General features: G+C 46.3%; 2 protein-coding genes across 5 annotated transcripts in view; one reads left to right on the forward strand and one right to left on the reverse strand.

Annotated features, from left to right (window-relative positions):
• afap1l2 (actin filament associated protein 1-like 2) overlaps positions 1-23,248 on the reverse strand; it is a 26,054-nt gene extending 2,806 nt beyond the window's left edge. Inside the window, exons 1-12 of one of the 4 annotated variants that reach the window (XM_040175888.2) lie at positions 22,621-22,982; positions 14,097-14,225; positions 11,806-11,850; positions 10,570-10,661; positions 4,039-4,150; positions 3,044-3,127; positions 2,370-2,581; positions 1,830-2,009; positions 1,625-1,711; positions 1,430-1,514; positions 1,211-1,315; positions 831-1,042 (exon numbers count right to left, since the gene is read on the reverse strand). In XM_040175888.2, the coding sequence (XP_040031822.2) occupies positions 831-1,042; positions 1,211-1,315; positions 1,430-1,514; positions 1,625-1,711; positions 1,830-2,009; positions 2,370-2,581; positions 3,044-3,127; positions 4,039-4,150; positions 10,570-10,661; positions 11,806-11,850; positions 14,097-14,225; positions 22,621-22,636 (1,359 nt within the window). In that variant the 5' untranslated portion in view covers positions 22,637-22,982. Of the gene's footprint in view, positions 1-830; positions 1,043-1,210; positions 1,316-1,429; positions 1,515-1,624; positions 1,712-1,829; positions 2,010-2,369; positions 2,582-3,043; positions 3,128-4,038; positions 4,151-10,569; positions 10,662-11,805; positions 11,851-14,096; positions 14,226-17,566; positions 17,644-22,620 lie in introns of those variants that run through there. The other 3 variants (XM_078103514.1, XM_040175889.2, XM_078103515.1) reach the window with 3 other exon arrangements.
• LOC120818964 (kelch repeat and BTB domain-containing protein 13) lies at positions 7,831-10,310 on the forward strand. The gene has a single exon (XM_040175891.2). The coding sequence runs from the start codon at positions 8,129-8,131 to the stop codon at positions 9,650-9,652; it is 1,524 nt and encodes a 507-aa protein (XP_040031825.2). The 5' UTR covers positions 7,831-8,128; the 3' UTR covers positions 9,653-10,310.
• Positions 23,249-25,175: the final 1,927 nt, after the last annotated feature.

A 25,175-nucleotide genomic window follows, 5' to 3' on the forward strand; every position in this document is an offset into this window, starting at 1 on the left:
GAATACAGCGCAACAACGTGGTGAGTTTCAAACCAGCTTTTTTCGCGCCGTCCGTCGCTGTGCGTTGATACAATCATTTTCCAAAATTATTATTTTGGTGGGAGAAGAACCATGAACGTGTCAGAGCCTTGCAACTTTAAACTACACCGTAAACTGCAATGGTTTATGAGCATGCTCGCGCTGCAGCACGGCGGTACTGGAAACCTAATGGAAAAGGGTGTAACGTTAGTCCCCCGAAATCCCAGTTCATCCACACCCTCCCCGCCGACGTGTGCACACAAACACGGAGACCACCCCTGCGAGCTCACTTGTATTACACACAAGTTGGATGTCAGCAGAACAGGATTTCATGTTAGTGTTTCCTATTAGGAGTTGTACTGCAGTTCTCTTACGGAGAGTCGCCGATGGTTGTTTTCTCTCCCGACACGTTAGACTTGCGGTTATTTTTTTTTTTTTATATCAGCATCGACCCATCCTCCAATATAAATAACGCTAGAGTTGGTGTGTTAAACCAAAGAGGACAGCATTGCAAGCTACATCCCGTCCCGTGGATCTTTGAGAGATTACTTTACTTTTGTATGAATATTTTCTTTTGCTGACATTAGATATTAACACAGCTTACAAAAAAAAAAAGTAGTTAGTGAGGGTTTAAAAAAAATGTGTCCGAATGTTACGTGGCTTTTTGTGACAATGCCAAATAACAGGAATAATCTGTGTCCGGGTCGCTTGCCTACTAAAAAGACAACGGTGAAGCCCACGAGACAGAGATACTGTCTCCGGTTTCTCACAAAAACATTGACACGGCATCAAAAAGCCCTGTGGCGGTCTACCTCGAGGGTCGCCAGCTGCGTCCCCTCCATGTTGATCCTGAAGGAGTACAGGTGCTCGGGGCTGGGGTCGGGCAGAACGCTGCAGCCCCCCAGGGGCACGGCTGGCTGGCTCAATTTGTTCTTGCCCTTGTCCTGGTAGAACCACAGCTGTCCGTTCTTTATGAGGCACCAGCAGGTCCGCCATTGGCTGTTCACCAACACGTTGAGGTAGCCTGGCAACGCAAGGAGGAAACACGACGGAGGGCTGTGATGATGCAAGTGATCTGTGTGTGTTGACATGCTCGGTCTGGTATAAAGGAACCACACGTGTCAAAGAATAGGAGCTGCCCCCGAGGAGAAATCAGAACATTATACAGCATGTACAGCAGATCTCTGCTCACCTGAGGTGTCCACACACTTCCCTGGAATCTCCAACGAGGAGGGTTTTTTCTTGCCGATGTTCATTAGGTTGCTAAACTTTAACCCGGCACCATACTTTTTCTTAACTGTGGGCGAGAGAAGAATTCTTGATGTGAATCTAATAAATTGGTGCCGTTAATACTCACAGCGGCACCGTGTGCCCAAACCCTTATTTCGGACTGAGTGCATAGAAGTCTCACCTTCTTTGTTTTCGGGAGCCTCCGCGTGGCTGTCGGTGCTGCTGCCGCTTTCTGAGGCCACCGAGTATCTCTCACTAAGTTCTCCCTAAAGGTTCGGATAGACACGGTTGCCATTTAGTAGGCACGTTGGGTAGAACCAGTCAAAAGCTCCTACAGACCTACTCCAGGAGACCCGAATGTTCAAAATCAGCTTGCCTTTGTACAAATGAGCCTCGGGGAGTCGGACGCCGAGTGCTGCGGGTCACAGTTTTCCGCCGGCTTGGGGCTGATCTCCTGAATCACCTGATGAACGCAAAGATGATGGTCAGGGTGGACGTATTTGATCCCGGCGGAACTGCCCGAGTCAGAACATTAGTGAACGTGAACCGCTGCAACCCCCCGCCCAGTGTTCCGGTCTCACCTTCAGCCACTGCTCCGTCTGCTCCTTGCTCTGCAGGCCCAGCACGATGGCCTCCCCTCCCAGCGGAATGACCTTCAGCTTGTGCTCCTTCTTCTTCAGCTGCTTCTCCTTGTAGACCACGCTGCAGCCCAGCAGGCTCACGTCCAGCAGAGGCGTCTGCTCCTTGGAGCTCTTGTAGCACTGAGAGGGGCAGCGACACGACACTGAACATTACGACGGGAGAAGGACTGGATTGAAGCCAGATTAGAGTGAGTTTTGTAGTCATCTAGCTCTCAGAGCACGGTCACAAATAGAATGTGCTATTAATATTATGTATTGTTTTCATATTTTCCTGCCTTAAAATAACTGCCAAAACAGGGAAAGCACGTGACAGCTAAATCTCACAGTAAATAATCTATTCCCAGGGATTGTTTACTTAATTCTCTTTTTCCATGTTCAGTCACATTGAACCGCTGTAATAAACAAACCTCTGGTCCCCGTGACCTTAATTGTTGAACTGTTTAACCTCGCCGGCGGCTTTTGAATCAATCTTTTACCCACCAGCAGGCGATGGTCCTTGATGACACACAGCTGCTTGGCCCACTGGCCCAGCCACTTCTTCCTCCACAGGAAGGCACAGATATGAGCGTCCTTCATGAGCTCAATGGAGGCCTCCGCTGAGGGCCACTGGTGCTGCGCCGACGGGGACTTTTCCCTGGTCACTTCCTCCTCGTCGTAGGACTCGTACGAGCTGCTCACGGCATCCCCGTCATCTGAGGGCCAATCAAGTCAGAGGCGTGATAGGAAAACTCAGACAAAGAGGCAGAAGGCTGCGTGCGCGTGGCGGGTGGGGGTTCATGAGTAGCGACAACAAGCATCACGCGGTTAAATGAACTCGAGGGAGCAAATGATCAGTCAATGCCTGACTCCTTCTGATCTTGATGACATTCTTCAGTTGAAGAGGATTTGCCTGCGTATGGCGTATTGATGAAAGAGGATGACAGGAAGAAAAAAAAAAAAAGACACAACGAAAAGCAAAACAGCTAAATGAGCAAATTGATAAGATGGGATTGATGAGGCGCTTAAGGTCACGGGTCTTGGCATGAAGTTGTTCCTCCACATGCAGGACGCCGGCCATGCTGGACAACGAGGACCGAGGGCATGCGTGTTGGACCCGTGCACGCGGCAAACACAAACACGCACAACACGCAACCCGGAGATGGAGAGGTAGCTACCCCTGTTGATAACAGCATAGACCACACTGTCAGAGCTCTGTACCCGAATCCAGGGCCCTGAGAAGTGGCCAAAACAGTCCAGATCTACACAACGTCAAAGGAAACAGGGAGGAGGGGAAGAAGAAGGAGAAGGAGAAGGAAGCAAGATTGGGAAAAATATCCAAAGAAAATGAACAAAAAGGAAAACTTTATTTAACCGTATTATTTTAAGTGTTATAAATAAATAAATAAATTATAAGTGTGATTATGTCATAACGTGTCAAAACTTCTCAGTAGAGAAAATCTGATATTGTGACCCGTTAACAGACAAAACATGCTGCCTCGGACCAACACGCGACCTCACGGCGTCCCAGCGCAGCAATTCTGAAGAAACACCGCGAGCCTTTTATCTTTCGGCGCAAAGTTCACACGCAACAGCCTGTGTGTTGGGCAGCAGCATAACAAATACCGTATTAACCACAGGTCAACACACCACTGCACCGTCAGCGCAGACCAGAGGCTCTTGTAGAACGTCTCAGTTCGTGACAACTGGCGTGTGTTTGCCTCCGGGTGCACAATTCTCACATGCGTCAAACCGCTGACACAAAAAAACTCGTACCTTTTACCCTGTGGATGGAAAGCATGTAGGCAAGGGTAACGTTCACGTCAGGCTATTTTCATTATGGTTCACAGCTCAGAGAGTGAAACCAATGCGTGGTTTGGGGTTTGCGAAAGTACAGCTTCTATTGATATGCTTGAGCAGCTCATCTAATTTTTCAACACGGCATTAAAAACTTTACCGTCTGCGCTACCTGTACTTTCCATGACGCACATCAGGCTGCAGTAGAATTGCAGAAAGGAGATGATCAAGTACTTAATGTGATAATCCTGAAACTGGAAAAATTGGAAAGCCTGTGGAAATTTAAAATTGTTTTCCTGGGAAAATGAAGAAACCAGGTGATGTGATTTATTGAGGCCAAATAGACACAAAGATAAGGTTTAACCGGAGCGCTTACCATTGAAAGTTTCCTCGTAGGGCTGAGCCTCCTCGTAGTAACTCTCTGAAGTGTCTGTGCAGGCCGGAGCGGGCAGAGCGGGCAAAGGGAACGGCTCCCGACACATCGCACCCTGAGACGGTGAGAGGGGGGGGGGGCAACATGAGACATTTAGTTTCACTCATATGCCCTTTAACTGTAGAGCCTCCATCTTGGTAGGTTCAATGAATAAGGAGAATTTCCAGGTTAACATTCACACACATTCTCACACACACACACACACACACACACACACACACACACACACACACACAATAACACGTGTTCTTCCCCCCGGGTTGAACATGTGGCTCCGTGCACGTTACATGCCTTCAGGGAAGAGTGCACAAGCCTGTGTGTGAGCCGGTAGAAGAGAGTGAGCATGGATCTTATTTTGTGCGTGTGTGCGTGTGTGTGTGTGTGTGTGTGTGTGCGTGCGTGGGCACTGTGGCTGTCCCGAAATCAAACAGCAGTCTGGCTTCACTTCTGTCTTTCTTGTCATCTCCCGTGTGGTAACGACGGCCCGTCCCACGCGCTGGAAAGCACCCGACTCTCCAGTGAGTCCGTTCATTTACAATATCTCCGTAGTCGGTTACACGACCAGTAAAATGCGCTTTGGAGACATCTGTCACCACTCAGCTGTTATTTATCTGTTTAAATACACACTTTAAAATGTTAAACTGGATGTTTGGATTCTGTTTGTTTGACAGCAGACAAGATAACGTGATATAATCAACATAGAAATGCAACGAGCTTGACGAGCAAACGGAGAGTTGCCTTTTGTCAGGTTTGTGGTTCGTCGTCTATAGGACGCATTGCTGTGTCCTATCGACGTTTCACTCCCCCTCATACTGCACATGTCACTTTAACTGCAATTCATCACTTTGTCACTTTGTCTCTTGTCTGTTACTTGTTTGTTAGTGCACTTTATGCTTAATATTTTTCAACTTTTTAATATTTAAAATTTGTTTAACTTTATTCCCCTGTTTTATACTAACCCATAGCCTTAGCCTTATTCTTACTAACCCATTGCATTAGCATTTCATTCCACTTTATTTTATTACCTGTGCACTGTTGTCTTGTCTTGTCTGTCTACTGTCGCGCACTAACCGCCAAGACAAATTCCTTGTATGTTTGACATATTTTGGCTAATAAATGTTTCCTGATTCCTGATTTCCTGATTTTTTATGCTTTAACCCCCCCCCCCCCCCCCCCCCCCCCCCCGCACACAGTCTTTGTGGTCAGGTGTATTATTGTTCGTGGGTTACAGTTTTGTTCTGAGATCACACCAGTCACATTATCAGGTGTGTTTATTTAAGACAATGACCACACTCACTCTCTGACTCGATATTTCGAAACGCAAATTTTCCACCAACTAAAACGTTTCCTTTTTTTTTGTAACCTACTCAACTCCCAAGCCATCATATCTATGGTGCCAAGCAGAACATGGGAGGTGTGCAAGTTGTTGGTAAACACTAAAACTGAGACCAGAAAAAGGCCGAGCAAGTTGATATCAATGCGTTCCTCCCATTGAAGATCACATGATGACGCATAGAGATCGATGATGGAGACCGAAGCCCATTTCATCTAATCTGTTAAAAAAAGTTGCTGAAAGGTCTTTCAAAGAGTTTTTTCTCAAGTGAACTCTGTGAAACCCTTCAAGTCGAATGACGACAAGCGGTTTGTGAACTATGTCTAATTTTTCCTCCCACCGCTCATGTCAATGTGTGTTCCATCACATTGACTGTATTTCCCCAAACGCTGTCACATTCTCTGAAAGATCACACGAAATGTAACAGCACTTTAAGCAGAGGAGCTGCATTTATCATGCGAAGCTTGCCGGAGGGAGGCCGAGTCTGTGGAAAAGAAAGTTGAACATCTTTTAAGTATCTCATGAGATCAAAGTTGTATATCAGGGTTTAATTAAGGGGGAATATTAGTTGGTCAAAGCTGCTTCTATTACATTTTTAGACGCGACAAAAGCTATTCCGTTCCTGCAAAAGGATGAAATCAATGTTTTGAGTTTCATAATGTTTAATGTGTAGCCAAGCTTGGTGGTAATAGAGATTCACAGCTCAACAAAAATCTGTTGGTCCAAAAATCACAAAATCCTCATTTTCCGACGCGGGCTGGCCTCCACAATAAACAGGTGTTTCCCTGCTTGGGAGGCACTTTCCTATTTTTATAAATGAAAAGTATCAGCAAATACAAACATCAGAAGCCTTAGTTAGCTGTCTACTAACTTACTGGTGCACCGAAACCTAAGTGGAGCACAACAACCGTTTTCACTTTTCATTTTCACTTCTTCGGCTCTGACTGCGGTACTTGTATCCAAGCATCTCAGCTAATGTGATGCTTAGATTGACGCTTTTAGCACCACAACCAAGCCCCATAAATACTGTGGATAAATCAAGAGGCTGCACGGCTTGATTGCCTTTGGGGACTAAGACGGACAATGCCACGAATCCCAGTGGACACTGGAATTAAGCCAGTTTCACAATGATAGGGATCCAATAAAATATGTGTCCGTGACTTTACACATGGAACACTTTTTGATGATTCATGAGTTATTCAAATGAAAAACTATCACTCAAAAATGTGACATTAAATCGCAGAAATAGAAGAATTGAGGTGAGTTGTGTCGTGTTGTTTTGATCCGAGCCATTAAAAGAGATTTTAAACAGCCACAAACACCGACAGGAACTTTGCAAGAAAAAGACTGCAAAGTATTAGTGAACACACACAACGGCACCGACGGGGTGAGCTGCTCCTCTGTGAAAAAACAGCAGTTCAGACATCTGTTATTAATTAAAACAAAGAGCCAGGCATTCCAGAGCAGAAGCAGCTCCCCCCCCTCCCTCCCCGACCGCCCAACCACCCTTATCTCTATCTTCTTTCGTTTTCTCTCCCTCGTCTCCCCCAAAAAATAAATCCTCCTCTTGTTTGAGCCGAGGCCAGAGAGGACATTGAGCCATTCATCGGAGCAGCTGGACTGATATCGAACATACCAGGTGTGTGTCGGGTCACTTCGTTTTGTCCCAGAAACACTCTCCAACAGCCCCTTTAACGCCTCCCTCTCTCACACACACACACACACACACCCTCACCACAGAAACATTGTGTAGAAGGAATGGATCGAGGACTCAGAGCATAAATAACAAAGTAAGGAGTCGGGGTGTTGTGGAGGGGGGGGGGCTTTGAGTAAAGAGTGGGGAAAAAGGGCCCAAAAAGCGAATAGAGTCAGAGGAACACGGAAAATCCCTGGTTCCCATGCCAGGAATCCGGCACAGCGAAATCACACACACACACAGACACACGCACACGCACACACACCTACACACAAAGTGTATCCGAGAGCCTGCTGGGAGCTGAGGAGAAAGAAGTGATAAAAATAATCAGCTTTGGAAAGTTAGATTGAGGAGAACTCTCCGGGCCTTCTGCTGTCTCTCTTGTATCATAGTGGCCGTTTCATTCTGTAGGACGGAAACTGTCGTAATAATATTTAAAGCATGAATGAAAATGGAGGGGAAAAAAAACAAGCCAGCTCAGAAAAAAGAAAATACATACATCTCAAATATTCAGAAATACAATCATTATTTAATCTAGGAACACTTTGACCTCCTCTCATCTCAACCTCCCAATTCTGTTGTGATGCTCATTGACACAAAATGTCCGACTATAAAAATAAATGTAACAAACATGTATCAAACTGAAATAGCCGTCATGTGGATTAAAAGGGGCAGTGGTGGCAGACGTCGTGAATAATGCAGCAGATCCTGTCGACCAATCGTATTGCGGTAATGATAACCACCGGTCGCCGCTCAGTGTGCATGTCAACAGTTTCCCCTTCCCTGCGTGACGCCTCCGAGCGACACAGCTGCTATCTTTAGTACCGCTCTATTTTCAGACCATGCCGACAGGACGCAATGGCCCACAAACCTTTATTTACCCCCCCCGCTCACCCCGTCCGCCCCCTGCAGTCCTCTGTAGAAAACGGCTGCGCCACGAGGCCCGAGACGCACGCGCTGCGTTGTCACTCGAGGAGGACGCCAGAGCCCGGATCTAAGAGACCATGGAAGCGCCCGAGGGCCCGGGACCCAAGCGGGACGGTGACAGGCTTGACTACTCCCCCCTCTCTCCGGAGGACGGAGGTCGGCGGGCGGCGGGCTGGCTGAGGGTGAGGGTGGAGGAGAGCTGGTTCACCGTGCGCCGGGCTTCGCTGGCGAGGTGCAGCAACTACTTCCGCGCCCTCTTCCGCTCCGGGATGGCGGAAAGTCACCGAGATGAGCTCTACCTGAAGGGAGGGGTGCGAGCCAGGGGTTTCCTCATCGCCCTCGCCGTCTGCAGGGGGGAGCCCCCCGCAGTCTGCGGCCCGGACGAGCTCGTAGAAGCCGTGGAGTGTGCCGCGTTCTTGCAGGTCGCGTGCCTGGTGCGGCATCTTTGCGACATCGTCGACTCGGACAACTGCCTGTTGCTGTACCACGCGGCGTCCATCTACGGGGTGCGCGCGCTCTTTCACAGCGCGGCTCTCTTCCTCCGGGACGCTCTCGACGACTTGAAGGACGCGGCCGAGAGCGCGATTCCCCAAGAGCTTCTTCGATACGCCCGATCGTTGCCTCCCGCTACGTACGTTGCTATAGGCACACACTCTCCATCGATGGAGCTGCTGCAGGACTCCTTCAGGGTCGTTTGCTACCTCGACGAAAAAGAAGGAGACTGGAAGCATCTGACCAATCTCCCAACCCTCTGTAGCACCTCCATGGCGGGGGTGGCGGTGCTTGACAATCGATTGTACATTGTGGGCGGAGTGTACGGTTACGGGAAGGACGCAGTGGACCGCAGCTTTTGCTACAACCCTGACTCGGGAGTTTGGCGTGTTCTCCCAGGGCCTCAGCAGCCGAGATACGACTTCACCCTGCTGGGCCACGAGGGCCGACTCTACGCCATCGGCGGCGAGTTCCAAAAAAAGACCATGGCCACGGCGGAGAGTTACGACGTGGATACGGGGGAGTGGGCATTCATTCGACGCGCGCCGAGGCCTGTGGCGTCTGCGGCGTGCGCCGTGGCGAGGCGGCGGATCTTCGTTTGCTTCTGGAAACCGCCAGACACCACCGACATCTACGAATACACGCCAGCGGAGGACGAGTGGAAACTCGCGACCACCATGATCAGGCCTCAGAGCTACGGCCACTGCATGGTGGCTCACAGGGACAATTTGTACGTGATGCGCAACGGGCCCAGTGACGACTTCCTGCGCTGTCGGATGGACTGCTACAGCATCACCACAGGCCAGTGGACAGCGATGCCCGGGACATACATCAACAGCAAGGGGGCGCTGTTCTCCGCCGCGGTAAAGGGCGACTCGGCCTTCACGGTGAAGCACATGCTGACTCTGGAGTACGCCATCACTGGGGAGGGATGGAAGCCCCGCCGGCAGATGAAGGGGTTTCCAAAAAGTGGTTCGCTGTGGACGTGTTTGCTCAGGCTTCCCACGACGGGGCCGGTTACGCCGCAGTTGGACGCCGAAGGTGGGGAAGAAGAAAGGCCTCTGCCGGACAAATCCGGGGGATTCGTGGAAGCTCTTCCTCGAATGTGAGGATACTGCTAAGATAGATGTTGTCGTTTCATGAGGACGAGAACAACGCGCACCACAACCTGTACAACCGCAGCGTGTGCTTCTGGAAATGATCACTGATATTTAGGATTACGCAACACTGAAAGAATGGAAACAACGATACGTTTTTTTAAGCTAGAATACAAGTCTAAGAATACAAAAATGATAATACTAACACTGAAAAACTCAATGCATTCACTGCATAAACTCACACACACACACACACACACACACACACACACGTGCTGACACTACTCATTTGTTCTGATTAGCAACAGCTGGAATTGCAGTTTATATATGGCGAGGCCACTGTGCATGTGTGTGTGCGTGCAAAGTTCAAAGGCTCTGACGGGATGTTCTAAAACTCTCGTTCTCTACCATTTTCCTGAAGTCACACTGGGCCAATTCAGGAACCACCGGCCTCCCAGTCGACGTAAAACACACCACGGCTCTCTCGCACGCTCTCGGATACTCACTTTCGCAAGGTTTGCTGGCCCGTGACGGATTAAATACCTGTTTCTGTGGGAGAATACATTTCACCTCGCCTTGAGGTTGTGACCACTGCTTGTGGGAAATGTCTTTGGCTTGTACGACCACAGACTGCATTTTTTTTGTTGTGCATTAAAAACCGATGAAATGATCTGCCAACGTGCAAAATACTTCTGATGCTTAGTGATAGTGAAGTTCTTTCTGTAACAGAAGACCAAAATACTTTTAGCTACATTCACAGTCAATGAAGGGGTTCCCTTTGTGTACCTTGCAGAATTTCCACTGATCTTTCCCTCGTACTTTGAGTCGCCTTTGTTACCGTTCCCAGCGCAGTCGCAGAGGATCAAAAAAATCAAATCATTTAGACGTGTTGATTCACTCCGACCGCAAACAAACTGGCCGTCACTTACTGCTCTGGGGGGCGGCAGGTTGGGGAGGCTCTTCTGTGGTACGGGGACATTTTTTGCTCCTTTTCCGTTGACCAGGGCATCCGATCTGTCATCTGTTTTAACAAAGTACAGAGAGGGACCTCAGCAAACAAATAATAGATTTATATTTATACGCTCAACCACAAAATGCTTTCCACTTTTTCATTCAACAAGATTTCCAGATGTCCTCTGTGCATATTGGCGCTTCCTGCCTGAGCATAAGCCTTGCAGCAAGAGCCCCTTCATTGTTTATCTAAACCTATTGTGCAAAACACAAAGACCAAGAAGAAGCTTTGCGTCCAGTATTTCAGAACTGGGCTTCCCTTTGAGTCTGCTACTTCATTAACAATGATCAGTGTTAAACTGCTCTTTACCATTGAGGACTCAGAATCCCCTGAATATCTTCAAGCCCGATCTCAGCCCTCGATTACCTTCAGTCTCTGTGAAAGAAAACTTGCGGCTTTGCAAGCGTCGCTGCTGAAAGTATGTGTGTTAAGTCTAGTGCTCACTGCAACCACATTCTTCAACACTGTCCAAACAAAACAGGTCAGTCTCAGATGGTGAGTAGCTGCGCAGAGACAGACAGGAAATGGTGAGAGGAGGGGAGCTGTGGGGGGGTTACTGCTTGCGGTAAGCTTGTTCTCATATCTGCTATTCACTTGCATTTTGTCAAATCAAAGAGTATAATATGCAAGGGCATATCAAGTATGCGTTGGTGTTTGAGCGACTCTGACAACTTCAAAATACCTAAAGTACAGCACATAACATTAGTGATGAGGATGTGACTGATTTTTAAAACACTTGAACTTAAAAATAACTTCACACTAAGTGTTTTCTCACAGTTCTTTGAGCTAAATAGTAATATCAGCATATTTGCTCCTTGCAAACACAAAGCCAACATGCTGATATTTAGCAGGCATGGGTATTTTGGACAAAGTATTTGACCAATTGTAATTTTGACAAGCTGGTTTTACCAAGTCGCGCCATGCAAAGTGTCTGCACCATTGATATCTGCACTCAATTGCGTGGCAATCCGTGCATTAGTTGTTCAATGATTACAGTCTGCACCCAAAATGAAGATTATCATCCATAGAGCCACGCTGGCATTGCTAAAGACGCTCTATATTATCACCAGCCCTGGTTACTAAAAAGAAAACAACATGCACACTGTTTCCGCTCAAAACGTCAAGCTCACACCTTTGCAGCTTCTGTCCTTACCAGTAACAATGACTTTGTTCATGTAGATGTACTCTTCATCAGCACCTGCACGGAGACAGCAGTGTGGTTAACAGTTGACATACGCATGTTCCATTTTACAACAAACAAACACGTTGTGTTATGCTGAAGACACTAGAAGAAGGTGTTTGAATCCAGCGTGATAGAACCCCATGTATCACATTGATGAATGGAACTGTCCAAAGTAACCCATACAGTTATTATAATATAATAATATTACAGTTATTATAATTTCTTTGTTGAAAGTTGTTCTAAACCTCAATAGAACAAAGTAATGTAACTGTATGTAATACCAGCTTCCATATTTCTTATTCCTTAGTGCCGGACTAACTCTCATCATGTTTGTCAAACATCCAGGATAAAAGGGGGTAACTCGCCCCAAACAAGTGGCCTATTGTGTGGACAGACGGGCCCATTATTGACACCCACCCTCACCGTGGTCGGCATTCATCGAACATTGGTCAAAAAAGCCCCTTTCTGCACAGATATTGCACATATTGTGTCGCTTCTATCCGGCAGCTAAATACGCACGTGGCTCCTGAAGTTGGTCCGTCTGCTACGACATTATAACGTAAAGTATGGTTTGGGTTGAAATTGGATTCGTTCTTGCATGGAATTAATCTTTTCAACCGAGTAATTTGGGGCATAGAAAGTCAGAAAGGGAAGCATTTGATTCAACTCAAAATAAGAAATAATCTAATTGAGTAATGGTTTCCTGGGAGAACAGTTAAAGAGCAGGAAGTGCTGCACATAGCGAGAGAAGTTAAACATCACTGGACAATTAATCAGGGCCGTCGTTTGTTTGAGACGGAACTGACTTCCACTAAAATGTAAATATTTACGAGTCAGCGCGAGCAACGGTTATCATTAAGGCAATAAGCGGAGATGATGAAAGCTCGTGACATCCACCGATGCTGAAGTCGGCCCAGTGAGAAAAGCACTGTGTTTTGTTCGAGTCGGTCTCAGCATGGTGGAGTAATTACAAGCTGGCGAAAACGTCGCCATGACATCGCCACATAAACAGTTTGAATGGATGTCTTTTCTCAGACAATAAACCCTGCGGTTTGGGTGCAGAAGGCTCCAGCTGGTTACTCTAACCTGTTATGGGAATTTGCTCCGGAGCTGCAGCGCAGTTTTGAGGAGGGTGTTTTTAAATGAATTCAATATTCTAGCTGACTAAGATTATACCCCGAGAGAAAAGCAAACACAACTCCAACCTCGGGCGATGCTCTGGAGAAGCTTTGCGCTTTGAAATAGATATCGCTAGGTGAAACCAAACAACAGCGGATTCAAACTATGTTTTGCCTGTACAGTGGAAACAGATTTTTGGGGTAGTTGAAATGCTATTTTTAAGCTGCTCAGAGGAAGTGTGCGTCCCAAGAGGATAAATGCAGCTTCGGAAAAATGATACAGCTTGGAGCCAGGAAAGGAAGTGAGAGACGAGTCCAGGACCCGAACATGGAAAAGCACCACTGCTGGTGTGTGTGTGTGTGTGTTGTTGAGCTTCGTCAGTGTGTGACAGACTGAGAGGGACAGAAAGGGAGCGGCGACGCTCATGCTGGCTTTTCCAATTCAAAAGTGACAGTGGGCACAAAAGAATTGGTAAGATTTCTGTATACCTTTGCCAAGATCAGCTTAAAATAATGTCCAATCATTTTACTGGTTCATATTTTCATCACTTAAGAATCAAGGAGCAAATTCAATATTCCCAATTAATCACACACCTCGCAACATTTTACAATGAAGCAATGAGCACTTTGATTATTGTAAGTAATATTCACAACAAATAAAATGTTAACTGGATTATTTTGGGAAACGCAGGGAAAGAAATATGCAATTCAGCCACCACAAAGTGGTTATCAACCACCGAAATGTACCATGCAAGAGTACATTTATTACATGGTGGCTGCTGAAAGTTTAAAATAATACCAAGTGGTTTGTTTGATAGCAGACCATCTAAGATCATTGAGTTGTTGAGCAGGGCATGACCACATTTCACATAACGTACTTTGCATAAAGGCAGACTAACCGCCATGCGTGTTTAAAGATTTGTGGTTCACACAAATACCACACCACGAAGAAAAATAAATAAATGGAGGAAATGTTTCAGACTAACTATTTATTTTGCATCTCTTGAGGAAAAAGTGGGAACTCAAGCAACGCTGTTTTAGAATTGTATTTCTTTATATATCTACACTATTTGTTATCTGCCACGGCCTTTTTAATGCATTCAAGTGCACTGTACATCCACGACTACAGTATTTCCCTCATACCATTGGATGCTCTGTAGGACTGCAGGAGATCGGAGAGCAAGCCCTTCTGGACGGTGGCGTTCCCACTCAGGGCCTCCTTGTCCAGGATGTGCAGGAATCGGTGGAGCTCCATCAGGAGCTGGTCCAGCACTGGAGGACACAGACAGACAAGACGGTCTCAAAAAGGAAAACATTGTAAGAGAATATCCCCTGATCCTGGGTATTGCTAAACATTTCTTGCCGCGATAAGGGTATTAAAATGACGGCTTTTGGAGCAAAACTGTGGGAGTTCCCATCATTGAGACAGAGAGGAGCTGAGAGAAATATAAAGCCTGGGGAGTTTCCAGGCAGAATGATACTTCAACTCATGGAGGACATGTAGTTAAAATCTAAAGACCCGTCAGTTTGTTAGCGATTCCATTGTCACTGCCGGGCCTTTGTGCCTCATGCTACGCCAACATTTAACACGGGTAGAGACTCTTCAGAGGTTCTCAGCTGGCGACCACTTGATTTCCATTCAGGCTTCGTGCCATCCAGTCATTACCCTCGCCCCACTTGCCATTGCCAGTTACTCGTCGGTTTGAGCTTGTTTTGGTAGCAGTCGCATGGGTTTAGTTTAAGGTCGAGTCCGGAGGAGGGGAGGGGAGGAGTCCGGGCCCGGAGTCGGCGGGGCCTCTGTGTCTGGGTGCAGCCCACACACATCCTTCAGGGGTCATCGCTGAGCTCACGGCTCTCTCCGACTTGTGTGGGGAGCTCTTTGTGCTTCCCTTCACTGTCTCTTGGCCTCATGAATAGGCCTCCTCGCGACAGCGGGCCTCAGCGTGAGGATGAAAAAGGGGGGATTTTATCAAAGGATAAGGTGGGGCTGATATCAGAGGGGAGGGGGGGGGGGGGTGTCATACTGTTCTTAGATACTGGAATGTCAAAAGCAGTGTGTGATAGTAGGCTCCTGTGTATCGAGTTATTCAGCTCTATATTTAGAATTAATGAATTTGTCTTCAAACCCAGCATCAAACATAATATATGGAATAAGAACAAAAAACACACATCTGAAGCAACTATTTGTTACTTAGAGTGAGACGAGCGGCTCAATTTAACCCATGTTTATATATTCTAGGCCCTTTGGAGCCGGTGAGGATTGATGGATAGCTGAGCTCGGTTTGTTGCAAACATATTGTTTTACCTGTGAGTGCACATGGGATAAGGACAGCACACATAGCTAAACACAACAGTGGACACGTGAAAACACCTCGAGTTGAAACTGAAACTAAAATGACAGCCAAAGGTCTGACTCCACTCACGAAAGCTACTCCATATAACTGGAATCATCATAATAAAAGCTATCACATATCTATGAGCTTTCATAAAGATAGTGAACTGCTCCTCTGAACTCTTTTCAAACAGCCACTCACACTATTTTAGAGGCTCCTTCCGGCTCAAACGGATGACTAACAGGGCCCTCGCGGGGTAGAACATCCGTGCCCTCTCACCTCCGTCCTACACTCCCTCACATCAAAGGGCCAAAGCGCGGTACACGTTTCTGCAAAATAAGGTGATCGGGACCCTGCACGCCTTTCCCCCCCTCGGAGATGACGAGAGGCTTTCCCAGAGCGACAGCAAGCTGGGCTGTTTTTAATGACTCCTGCTCAAGCTGAGTCAACGTCTGCAGAGAGGCCCCGCGCCATGGAAAACATTACACGTTTCGACACACACACACATGTGGTCACGTAGAGTAATTAAAAATGATGTTACTATAATGATCCAAACTCATTACATTTCCACTGGTTGTTTGGCTGTTGAGAAGGAATCTAAACATTTTTCCAGCTTCTCCTCATTGTGTGTTTGCAGAGATTGACTCTGATGGCCTTTTGGAGTGGAGGACCCTGGGAAAGGGAGTCAGCTGACAGGACAGGGAGGTCTGTTGGGAGGCGGCCTCTGTGGGCCACGGGCCGGCCGGGCGCCCTCTGAACGTCCAGCGGGTGACCGCGACATTAAACGGTTCAATTCTTTAGAATGGCCGAAAGGAATCGGAGACGCCGAACGGCTGCGCTGTCTTCATTTAAGGGAATATGTGCCCGGGGTGCAACAAGGCAAAGTAAAGCAAAGAGTTGATTCGATGGTTACAACATCAAACAAAAGGGAAAGATTATAATTAACAAATGCGTCCTGCGATATTAGTCTGTGCTGGTCTTCATCTGCGTGACCCCTAAAGACAACAAACATAATGTCTTTGCATGCGCGTCTATCTGCGCTTTTATCTGTGTGTCTGAAACACAAATCAAGCTTTTTTTAATCTTTAACCATCTTCCGGCCCGGCTGATCACCTCCTGCATGCAATTAAAAGAAACGCAAATGTGGTCAGCAAATGCAATCGACAAGAAATAGATTGCGTTCAAGAGGCCCATGTCCAAACCGTCAAAATAAGACGTGACGGATTGGACTCGGGTCTGTAACGACATGCATGTCTTCTGCAACAAGAGAGTCTTGTCAGACTCATGGCATCGTTTCAAGCAGGGGCTTGAGGTCCTGCATCACCACTCACATCTTCACTTTGTTAAATCAACGAGGCAGGCATGGCCTCTCATTTCAATCACACTAATTCCATGTTAAACGGGCCTCCTGATGTACTGTTTACTTGGACGGATCAGCCGAGAAAACATGCCAGGCTATAATAACCTGACAATAATCCAATTAGCTTTCCCTCACAACAGCAATAAGTAGCTACTGACTGACAATGTTTGGAAAGGGCATTTTAAGAAGTCAAGTATCTACTTATTTTGTGCTAAATTGAGCTTTGAACCTTTGACTTGTGGCATCAGAGATAATTCATCAGCAGCATGTTCGGAAAACCCATAAATAGACGCCAAAGTCCTTTAAAAAACAAACACAAACCTGTGTGACGGGTGTGCACTTCTACCTTTAATCTTTTTCTCTCATTTTCAAAATAAAACTTCAACTTTCATGTTTTTTCTCATCCTTACATCATCTTCTTCCAGTCTTACTTTCAAAACAACACCAGCATATAAATTCATGCTCCAGGAAAAATTCTGTTTTCACGGATGCATATTTATGCTGTTTTCAGGCATGCTCTTGCCTTTCATTAACAATAAAATAACTCTTATTTACAACATTTCAATGTGCACACAAAGTCTGTTATTAATCTGAAACTGATACAAATGGCTTCATTGGGTTGTTCAACAAATTAAAATGTTATTAGTCAAATACTTTGAACCAGTATTATACACGTTTTACCAGAATGCAGATTTATAGTTGAGAAATCTTTTATTTTAGTTCTATTTTAATTTAGGTAAATAAGGCCATCGCTAATATAGAAAACAAAGACAAATATTGACTTGCTTGGTCTTCTACCCATCAGCAATGTGCAAAGCTTACATTGTCCCCAATTCTATTAATTTGTGTACTTTGGTAATACATATTGGATTAAATTCATTTTTTTTCATCTTTTTTTGTGAATAAGGAAATATACTCACATAATTCCATGTTGAACGAAACCAATGATTGGTCAAGTAGTATCAGTCTGACACCCGGCCCTGACTCTATTTAATGTCACCTTGTAGATAACAGACAGCGCTACAAGTTCACGTAAAAGGGAAGTGGCAGAAAGAAGGAGAATTGCAACCTGTGGCCCAAAACGTTCTCACACCCTGATGGATTAAAGCGGGTTTCTGCTTCAGCAGACGGGAAAGACACTGACTGAAACAAAGCACATTCGCTTCTTATCCTTTGACTCCTGCACGCCGAACCTCCGTGGAGGAAAAAACACCCCGAATGACATTGACCGTTGCTCAGTGGGTCAGATTTTAATGCAAAACAGCAGCGAGAAGGAGCCACGTATGATTGGTTTGTTCCAGGCCGGCCTGGCTCTGCTGAGTGTGGCAGATTATTTTGACAGCTATCGACAGACGCTGGTTCCGTCTCCACGCAACGCGCTGGATTCAGCTGCAGTGACATACTGCCTGGATTAATCCAAGCTGTGTTTTGTTGTTATTGCCGTAGAAACCTGAATACAACCCCCCCCCAAAAAGGCGGGGTGTCGACTTGATGACCTCAGAGACGGGGGGGCCGCCTATGTCCGATAGCCGTGCTGAAGGGACTGTGGATGAAAACAAATGAATTGTCAAAGTGACACGAGGGAGGGGGGAGAGACGTGAGAGCGTATATTGACGGAATGTGGAACAACAACGAGAGAGAGTTAGCAAATATTGTTATCAGCTGAAAATCACCGACAAGGAGGAAAACAACCGGGACTTCGCCCCCGTAAAGGAAAAGTAAAGACCAGTAAGATATTGAACTCCTGAGCAATCGCAATCCGTTCGTAAAGAATTTTTTCTTTAAGAAGAAGAACATTTTATGTCGCTTTAGGTTGTTGTTTTACCCGATACGCCCATTAAGAGTTGGTGTTCTACTTTTCTGCTTCCTGAACTGATTTCCCTCCCAAAGCCCCATCCAGATGATTGAGTGCATGGAATATGGAGTATATGATGCAAGATGAAGATGACGCTCTTTAATTTAGGATTCATATTATGAATATTGACTATTTTAGTAAGCTGGAATAGTGTGGACCATTAACATGCAGCATCTTTCGTTTCCCGACTCTCATCTGGTCGCGACTTCCTTGTCTTCAATGAAAAAAGCTTTGTAGCAGCGTGTCAGTTCGTTCCGCTTCGGGCTCATTTTCCTCCCCCACGTACACACCATGGAAACGACTTTGACGTGGCTGGAAAAAGTGGTTAAAAAATCGGTGTCAGTCGTTGTTGACACTCGAGGTCAGAAAGGAGGTCGCATGCTAGTGACAGGAAGTGTCTTTGACACTGTGGGAAAAAAAAGGTGCGGTAGGAGGAGCTTGAAGTTGCTCGGCAGATTTTGTGAAGCGAGTCGCCCGGTTGTAACGCCGCGGGCCGCCCGTCCGCCCTGTTCGTCACAACTTCCACCAGAGAAGAGGAAGTCGGTGGAATCGGTTACTGTACCATCGGCCTCACAATGAACTGTTGGAGCATCCTGTGTCTACTGTTCTGATCGGAATAACTCGAAGCTCCTCCTGGTCATATGAGGAGAACGTTTGAAATGCTTAAAAAGACTTGAAAGCATGAAAGTATAGAGTATAGTGGCATGTTGCAACAATAGCACAGGTTGAGAAAAACAATCAAGCTGTAAAAGGAGTCACCTAAAAAGCATTGTTCCACACTCTGTTTCAAGTTTTTCCTCTTTCATCTTCCCTCCATGCATTATTGAGCCTCGCCTTTCTTCATCTTACGCTTTATCTTTCTTCACATCCTTTTTTTTTTGTTGCTTTCTTTGGATCTGTGCCGTCTTGGTCGTATCGAGGCTTACAGCTCGGCCCTTGGAGAAACCAGGCTTTTTTTTTTCCGTAGCTGAAAAATGTTAACGCGCTCGACAAGTAAATCATTTATTTTTGTGTGAGAGAGTATTCAAAGAAATAGAAATCCAAATAAAGTTCTGCCATTTATTCTGATTCACAGAGAGAAATTCATCTCTTTAATACAATAACAATGACCAATGAATTTTGCTTTCAGCCGGCTCAGTTTAATGACAGATGTTAAAAGCTGCTCTAACGTTCTTATGTCAAAAAAGGATCAAGTGACTTTGTGTAACATGGGGAGCAGTTTCCTGCTGAAGGATCATCCTTCCTTCAGTCTTCCTCTCCCCGTGCATGTTGCCTCGCTCCACAGGAGTTGAAGCGTCACCCTTTAGATGTTTTAAGCCGTGCATGTGTCTTCATACCATGCGGATTCACATTCACATGTGAATGAAAAAGGGAAACTCTGCAAGGCTCCAGATTCGTGGCTTGATGAGAACGAAAAATCGACAAACTAGAAGCGGTGGCTGACAAATAAAAACTAAGTAGCAATGCCGCCTCAAAGTCACCCACATAAAAGCTTCTCTGCTTAGTTATTATTCCACAGATAAGTGGCCAGGAGGGCTGCAGGGAAAGTAGCAACTAGTGAGCGTACATGTGTATGTGATTACAAGAGAGTGCAACTTCCTTTAAAAGAGTACCTGGTGAGGGCGGGGTTGGGGGGGGGGGGCCCCACACACAATGCAGGTTTTATCCCGAGCTCCTGTACGCCATAAACAAAGCCATGTTTGATGTGTTGGTAAACGAACAGGAGCGAGGCCCACGGGGCGAAAAGGGGGCCGACGCTCCCACGGAGCGCTGCGCTCGCAACACAGATCAGCAAGACCGTCTTTTTCTTTTGATCATTTTCATAGCCCCGGCTTCCTGAGTTACCCGCACTCGGCTCGCTCCCCATAAAGCCTATGACACACACACACACACACACACTCACACGCGCACACAACCGGGAGACCCCATGCCGGCGCTGAGGGCCTTCATCTCAGCCGGCCTGTTCCTCAGCTCACAGGGAGGTCAAACACACCGACTGTGTCGCATTGTCGTGCTCATTTTCAACCGATGTCGCGAATCATTTTGACTGGGAGTCCTTTGGATGGATATGATCCTGCTATTAAGACCCCAGCAGCTCTGAAACTACATATGGTAATAAAAATGAAAATTACTTTTTAGGATCAAGTGGTTTTTGTTTTTGACACAAAACAACATCAAATGATACTTTGCACAAAAACTATGTTATGGTTAATACCCGTAACCATAGAAATGATACTGAAGTTGCATTTTTTACAATATCTTTGTTTCCTGTCCCATCTGAATCCAATCCAAATCTTCCTGCCAAAACAAATCATTAGGCCAACAGATTTAGTTGTCGAGTGGTTGGATGTGACAAGCGAACAATTCACTGTCCATCAATGCGTCTGTCAGTCCGCCTCCAGTTGTCCCGCATTTTATTTTGGCAGTGATCGCAGAGTTGTCGGAGGAGACGGCGGGCGCCCGAGGAGAGTTGAAGGAGCCGCCGTCGCGAGTCCCATCGCTGCTTTTCCTGAGTACCGTCCAGCTGCAGAGAGCCTGCAGCCAGCACGGTGGATTCGACCCAGAGACTGGTGGGATCCATAATAACTTGGAATGCAAAAGAAGCAAGGGCACGAGGAGGAAGCCACTGATTGACAAGGGAATTGAGATAATAAACACTTGGGGGGGGGGGGGGGGGTCTTGTGAAACAAAACAAAACATTTTCTCCATCGGAATATTTATGGAAATTGCACTTTCATTTATTTCGATATATGTACTTGTATAGAATTTAGGCTGTTTTTCCAAAAAATGGTGAAAGTAACCAACAAGCAATCAAATGCATTTTAAAAGAAATCCTCCATTCATGTGTTTGCTCAGCCACTGAAGTACGTCCAATGCGGCACCGATGATTCTCAAATATCACGGCCCAAAGGACTCTGAAACCGAACACGGCTCCGGGTGGTTTCACTAATCCGATCCTCATCCCTGGCAGAAGGTGTGAGAACCAGCGTCACGATCTGCTGATACTCCTTCCTCTCGAATGAAACCTGCATGGGTCGGCTTCGAGAGAAATGGAGCAATTTCTAACAATGCCTCGTCTTGTTATTGGCATCCCACTGACTTTTCCCTGGAGTCCCTTCACAGGGAATGTCATCATAATAGCCAAGACCCACATATATTCAATTCACAATCTTGCAAAAATGAGAAAAGGCTGTGAAGCTTCACATTTGAGAATCTGAAACCGGGTAATTTATGCTTGCAAATGATTCAAACATGGCAAATGAATTGAATGAACAAGCTTCCACAATGGTTATTTACCCCGGGACGGTGTGGGAGTAAACAGACTGGGCTGTCCAGTCAGCTGGGGAGCAGGAATGCTGCATCAAGAATTTCAAATTGTGGTGATCCCATTCCAGTCGCTCATTGTTTTCAGTCCAGAAAATCCACCCATTTGCCGGACTAGTGACGGAGAGGTGGATTCGTAATGTGTTTGTGCCGTTCCACATGTTATGTTGATCCCCTTATAACTACTCTCTGTGCCTGTTTTGGGGATCAGATGGCAAGGTGAGGTTCACTGCACGGCCGATCATCCTACTGACTATTTGTTTATGTCAATCAGGAAGTATTAAGAGGCCTTGCTCATCCCTCATGGACAAATAACTGCAGGAATTTTAGGAATGCTGTGAGAACAATGTGGCTGCTATTTGAACTCATCAGTAGCCACAGTGTAAACTTTTTTTTATAGAACCCACTTGGATGGCAAGGCGGTTATGGGATGAGTCACACATCTTCATATCTTTGGTGACACAGGATCCATTCAACAATGACAGTCCGTCCGTTTAGGTAGGCTTCATTATTTCATTTAAATCACAATAATTAGAGGAAGATGACCCGGTAATATCCAAGCCAACGTGTGCACAACAGCGACCAATCGCAACTCAAATTAACTTAAGTGATTAATTAACAAATTAACAAAAAAAAAGCATCTCTACCCGGATCTCTAATGCATCCAAAGTAGATAAATGTCCACTTGTTGTTTTGAACATTTCCTCTCTACATCGAGAAGTCGGCAGTTCATGTTATTGCCACAGAGGTATAAAACGTTTTAAAACATAATAATACAAAGAATCCGCCGCTTACCTTTGTGCTTCTCCATTCCCTCGCTTTGCTCCTCTCATGCAACTCGAACAAATCCCCAAAAGTTTTCCCGACAACTTTGCGAGTGAAGAGAACGGCGGAATTGCGCGGAATGCAGCAGCGCCGACGCTCCCGTTTGCGACCACACAACACCGACTGGCCGCGGTGACTTTTGACGCAACAGCAGCGCGCTCTCCTCGTCTCCCTATTCTGCTTCTGCCGCACCTCCTCCTCCCGCATGCGGCATCGTGCGCAGCGCCTTCAGGTGTCAGCGAGAGACACTCAACCCTTGATGTGAACGATCCCTACGACTTCAGATTCAGATGATTGAATGACACCTGGGCACATTTTTGTCGGAAAACCTAAAAGAAAAAAAACACACCCCTCCTTGTTCTACATGCGCGGGGGGGTCTTCCGAAGCTCTGTGACGTCATATGCATCGCACATCTGTGCATTTGAAAATGTCTGACTGATGCAATTAAAAAAAAAAAATTGTCAAGTCAACGATTGAACTAAAGTGTCTTTAAAAGCTGCAGCCAGCAGAAAAGCGATGCTGCAGAAACAACAGCGGGAGGATCGAGACGTGACACTGCGGGACCTTCCAGGTATGAGAGGTGTGTCCCGCGGTGTGAAAGAAAAAATGATTAAAGGCATGAAGAGAAGCCCTTGGTAGAGGTTTGGTGTTGCCTGTTGTTGTCCCAGTCACGCCCATGACAGCAACAGGGCACTGGCAGTGACGTCATCCGCTGCTGGTTAATGCGTCACCCTTTAGGGTCTAATGGAGGCCCCGCTTTAAGGCTGCTGTTGTCGAGTTTTACACGTGGCTCGATACTCACAGAGGACTTTGAGACATGTGACTGTCCAAGCGTCCCTCAGTAGTCCCCTTGTGAAGACATTGTGTGGTTTAATTGATCACGTGTCTGAGTAACATAAGTGCGTTCGGCTCTTCTAAAACATCTTCGCCCATCCTCTTGGGGTCGGGGTAACGGCGGCGGCGAAGACACCCCAAAGAAGGTGCGGCGCCCCAAACTCGAAGGAGACACAACAGATGTTGCGGTCTTTACATCTTTGCCCTGTTGTCACACTCCTTTCTTAACAGACGTAACAACTGGTGACCTTTCTAATCACACACATTTGATGATCACGAATAGTATTCTCGTCAGAAGTCAAGAAGGTCTCCCCGATGTGACAAGATTTTAAGATATTTGATCTTAAAAAAATAAATGATATTGGTAGAACTGAGCATATATTGCATGAGTTTCTTTTACGTCGTGCAAACACAACGGCCCATAACTAGTTCCTCTTAAGCACGTTATTTTATTCAAAAAGTGAAGAGTGTCTTGTTCAAATCCAGTGCACACATTTTCCCAGCGCTGATTTACAGCTGCAAACCCGTCTGTCATAAAGTTACAACCGCTGCCATTAGGGATCTCTCCTCTGCTTGTTTTCTTCCCACCGAAACACGTACAAATGTGTGAGCACTGATGCTCATGTTTGTGCAGTGCATTTGTATACCTGTGGGTGTGAATGCACAATATGATGTTCCTGAGTTCCTGTTTTATGTCTATTTTCAAGGTGTTGAGTTCTCATTCTAAAGAAAAAGTCCTGCTCGTGTCTTCTTCGGTTCTTGCTACAAAGGCTGACGCTGAAACAAGGCGTTTGTTCAAAACAGTGGAATTGATGTATTTTCTGTCTGTGTGTGTCGACTTCCTGCCTCAATATTTTGTGTTCGTTGTTGTGCACAAAATACAGATGAAAATTTGCACTTGAGGAAGTTTTTCTCAACTACGAGGAAGAATGACTAATGATTCAATTCCTAGCCTTGAAGCTGTGTTTGCACACTCGGCTAAAAGCCAACTGGTGATCTAACCTTTTTTTACACTTAATGGTTTAGCCGTGAGCACACAAAGTATGAGCGTAAGTCGGGCATGATGGCTCGGCATGAATTGAATACGAGGGTGGTCTCCGTCTGTGTCCGTCTTTCCGCAGCAAAAGAGACGCCTTCTTAACCCAGCCGGGGAATTCCTATTGTGCAGCAGACCTTCTGGGAGTCTCCGGCTACACGGGTGATTTCAGGTCTTGAGCGTGCAGATTTGGATGATATCTGCTCATCGAGCTTTACCCGTGTGTGTGTGTGTGGCACAAGGACGCTAAACCTTTCTTTGTTTTTACAAAATGTCATTTCTGAGTCAAAGGTGCTTCAGTGGAGTCGGCATCTCTGTCCTGCTGCACCACGAGGAGCATTCCTCGGCTGTGAATCGAGGGGACAAAGGTCACTGACTCCACACCAAATTAGCAGTCGATCCTCTTTTTGATTCAGGGCGCTTTACAATGTTCACAACGAACCAACCCCCTGACAAAATAGCCCCCCCCATGGATTTAGGTATTTTCATCTAATCTGGTCTAAACCTCTTACTGTCTGGGAATTTCCAAAGAAAGTTGAATCCACTACTGACTCCGCTGTGCCTCCTTGTTGTTTTAACAACGTTTGGATGGAGAATGTGTGAGGGCACTGGCCGCAGACACACCGCACCTTGTGAAGATGGCTCTGGTTTCCC

This window comes from Gasterosteus aculeatus, chromosome 5 (genome assembly GCF_964276395.1).
Source record: "Gasterosteus aculeatus chromosome 5, fGasAcu3.hap1.1, whole genome shotgun sequence".
Classification (NCBI taxonomy): domain Eukaryota; kingdom Metazoa; phylum Chordata; class Actinopteri; order Perciformes; family Gasterosteidae; genus Gasterosteus; species Gasterosteus aculeatus.

What these genes read in the sequence shown, in the direction of transcription:
- LOC120818964 (XM_040175891.2), top strand. Translation starts at nt 8,129, where the DNA reads ATGGAAGCGCCCGAGGGCCCGGGACCCAAGCGGGACGGTGACAGGCTT.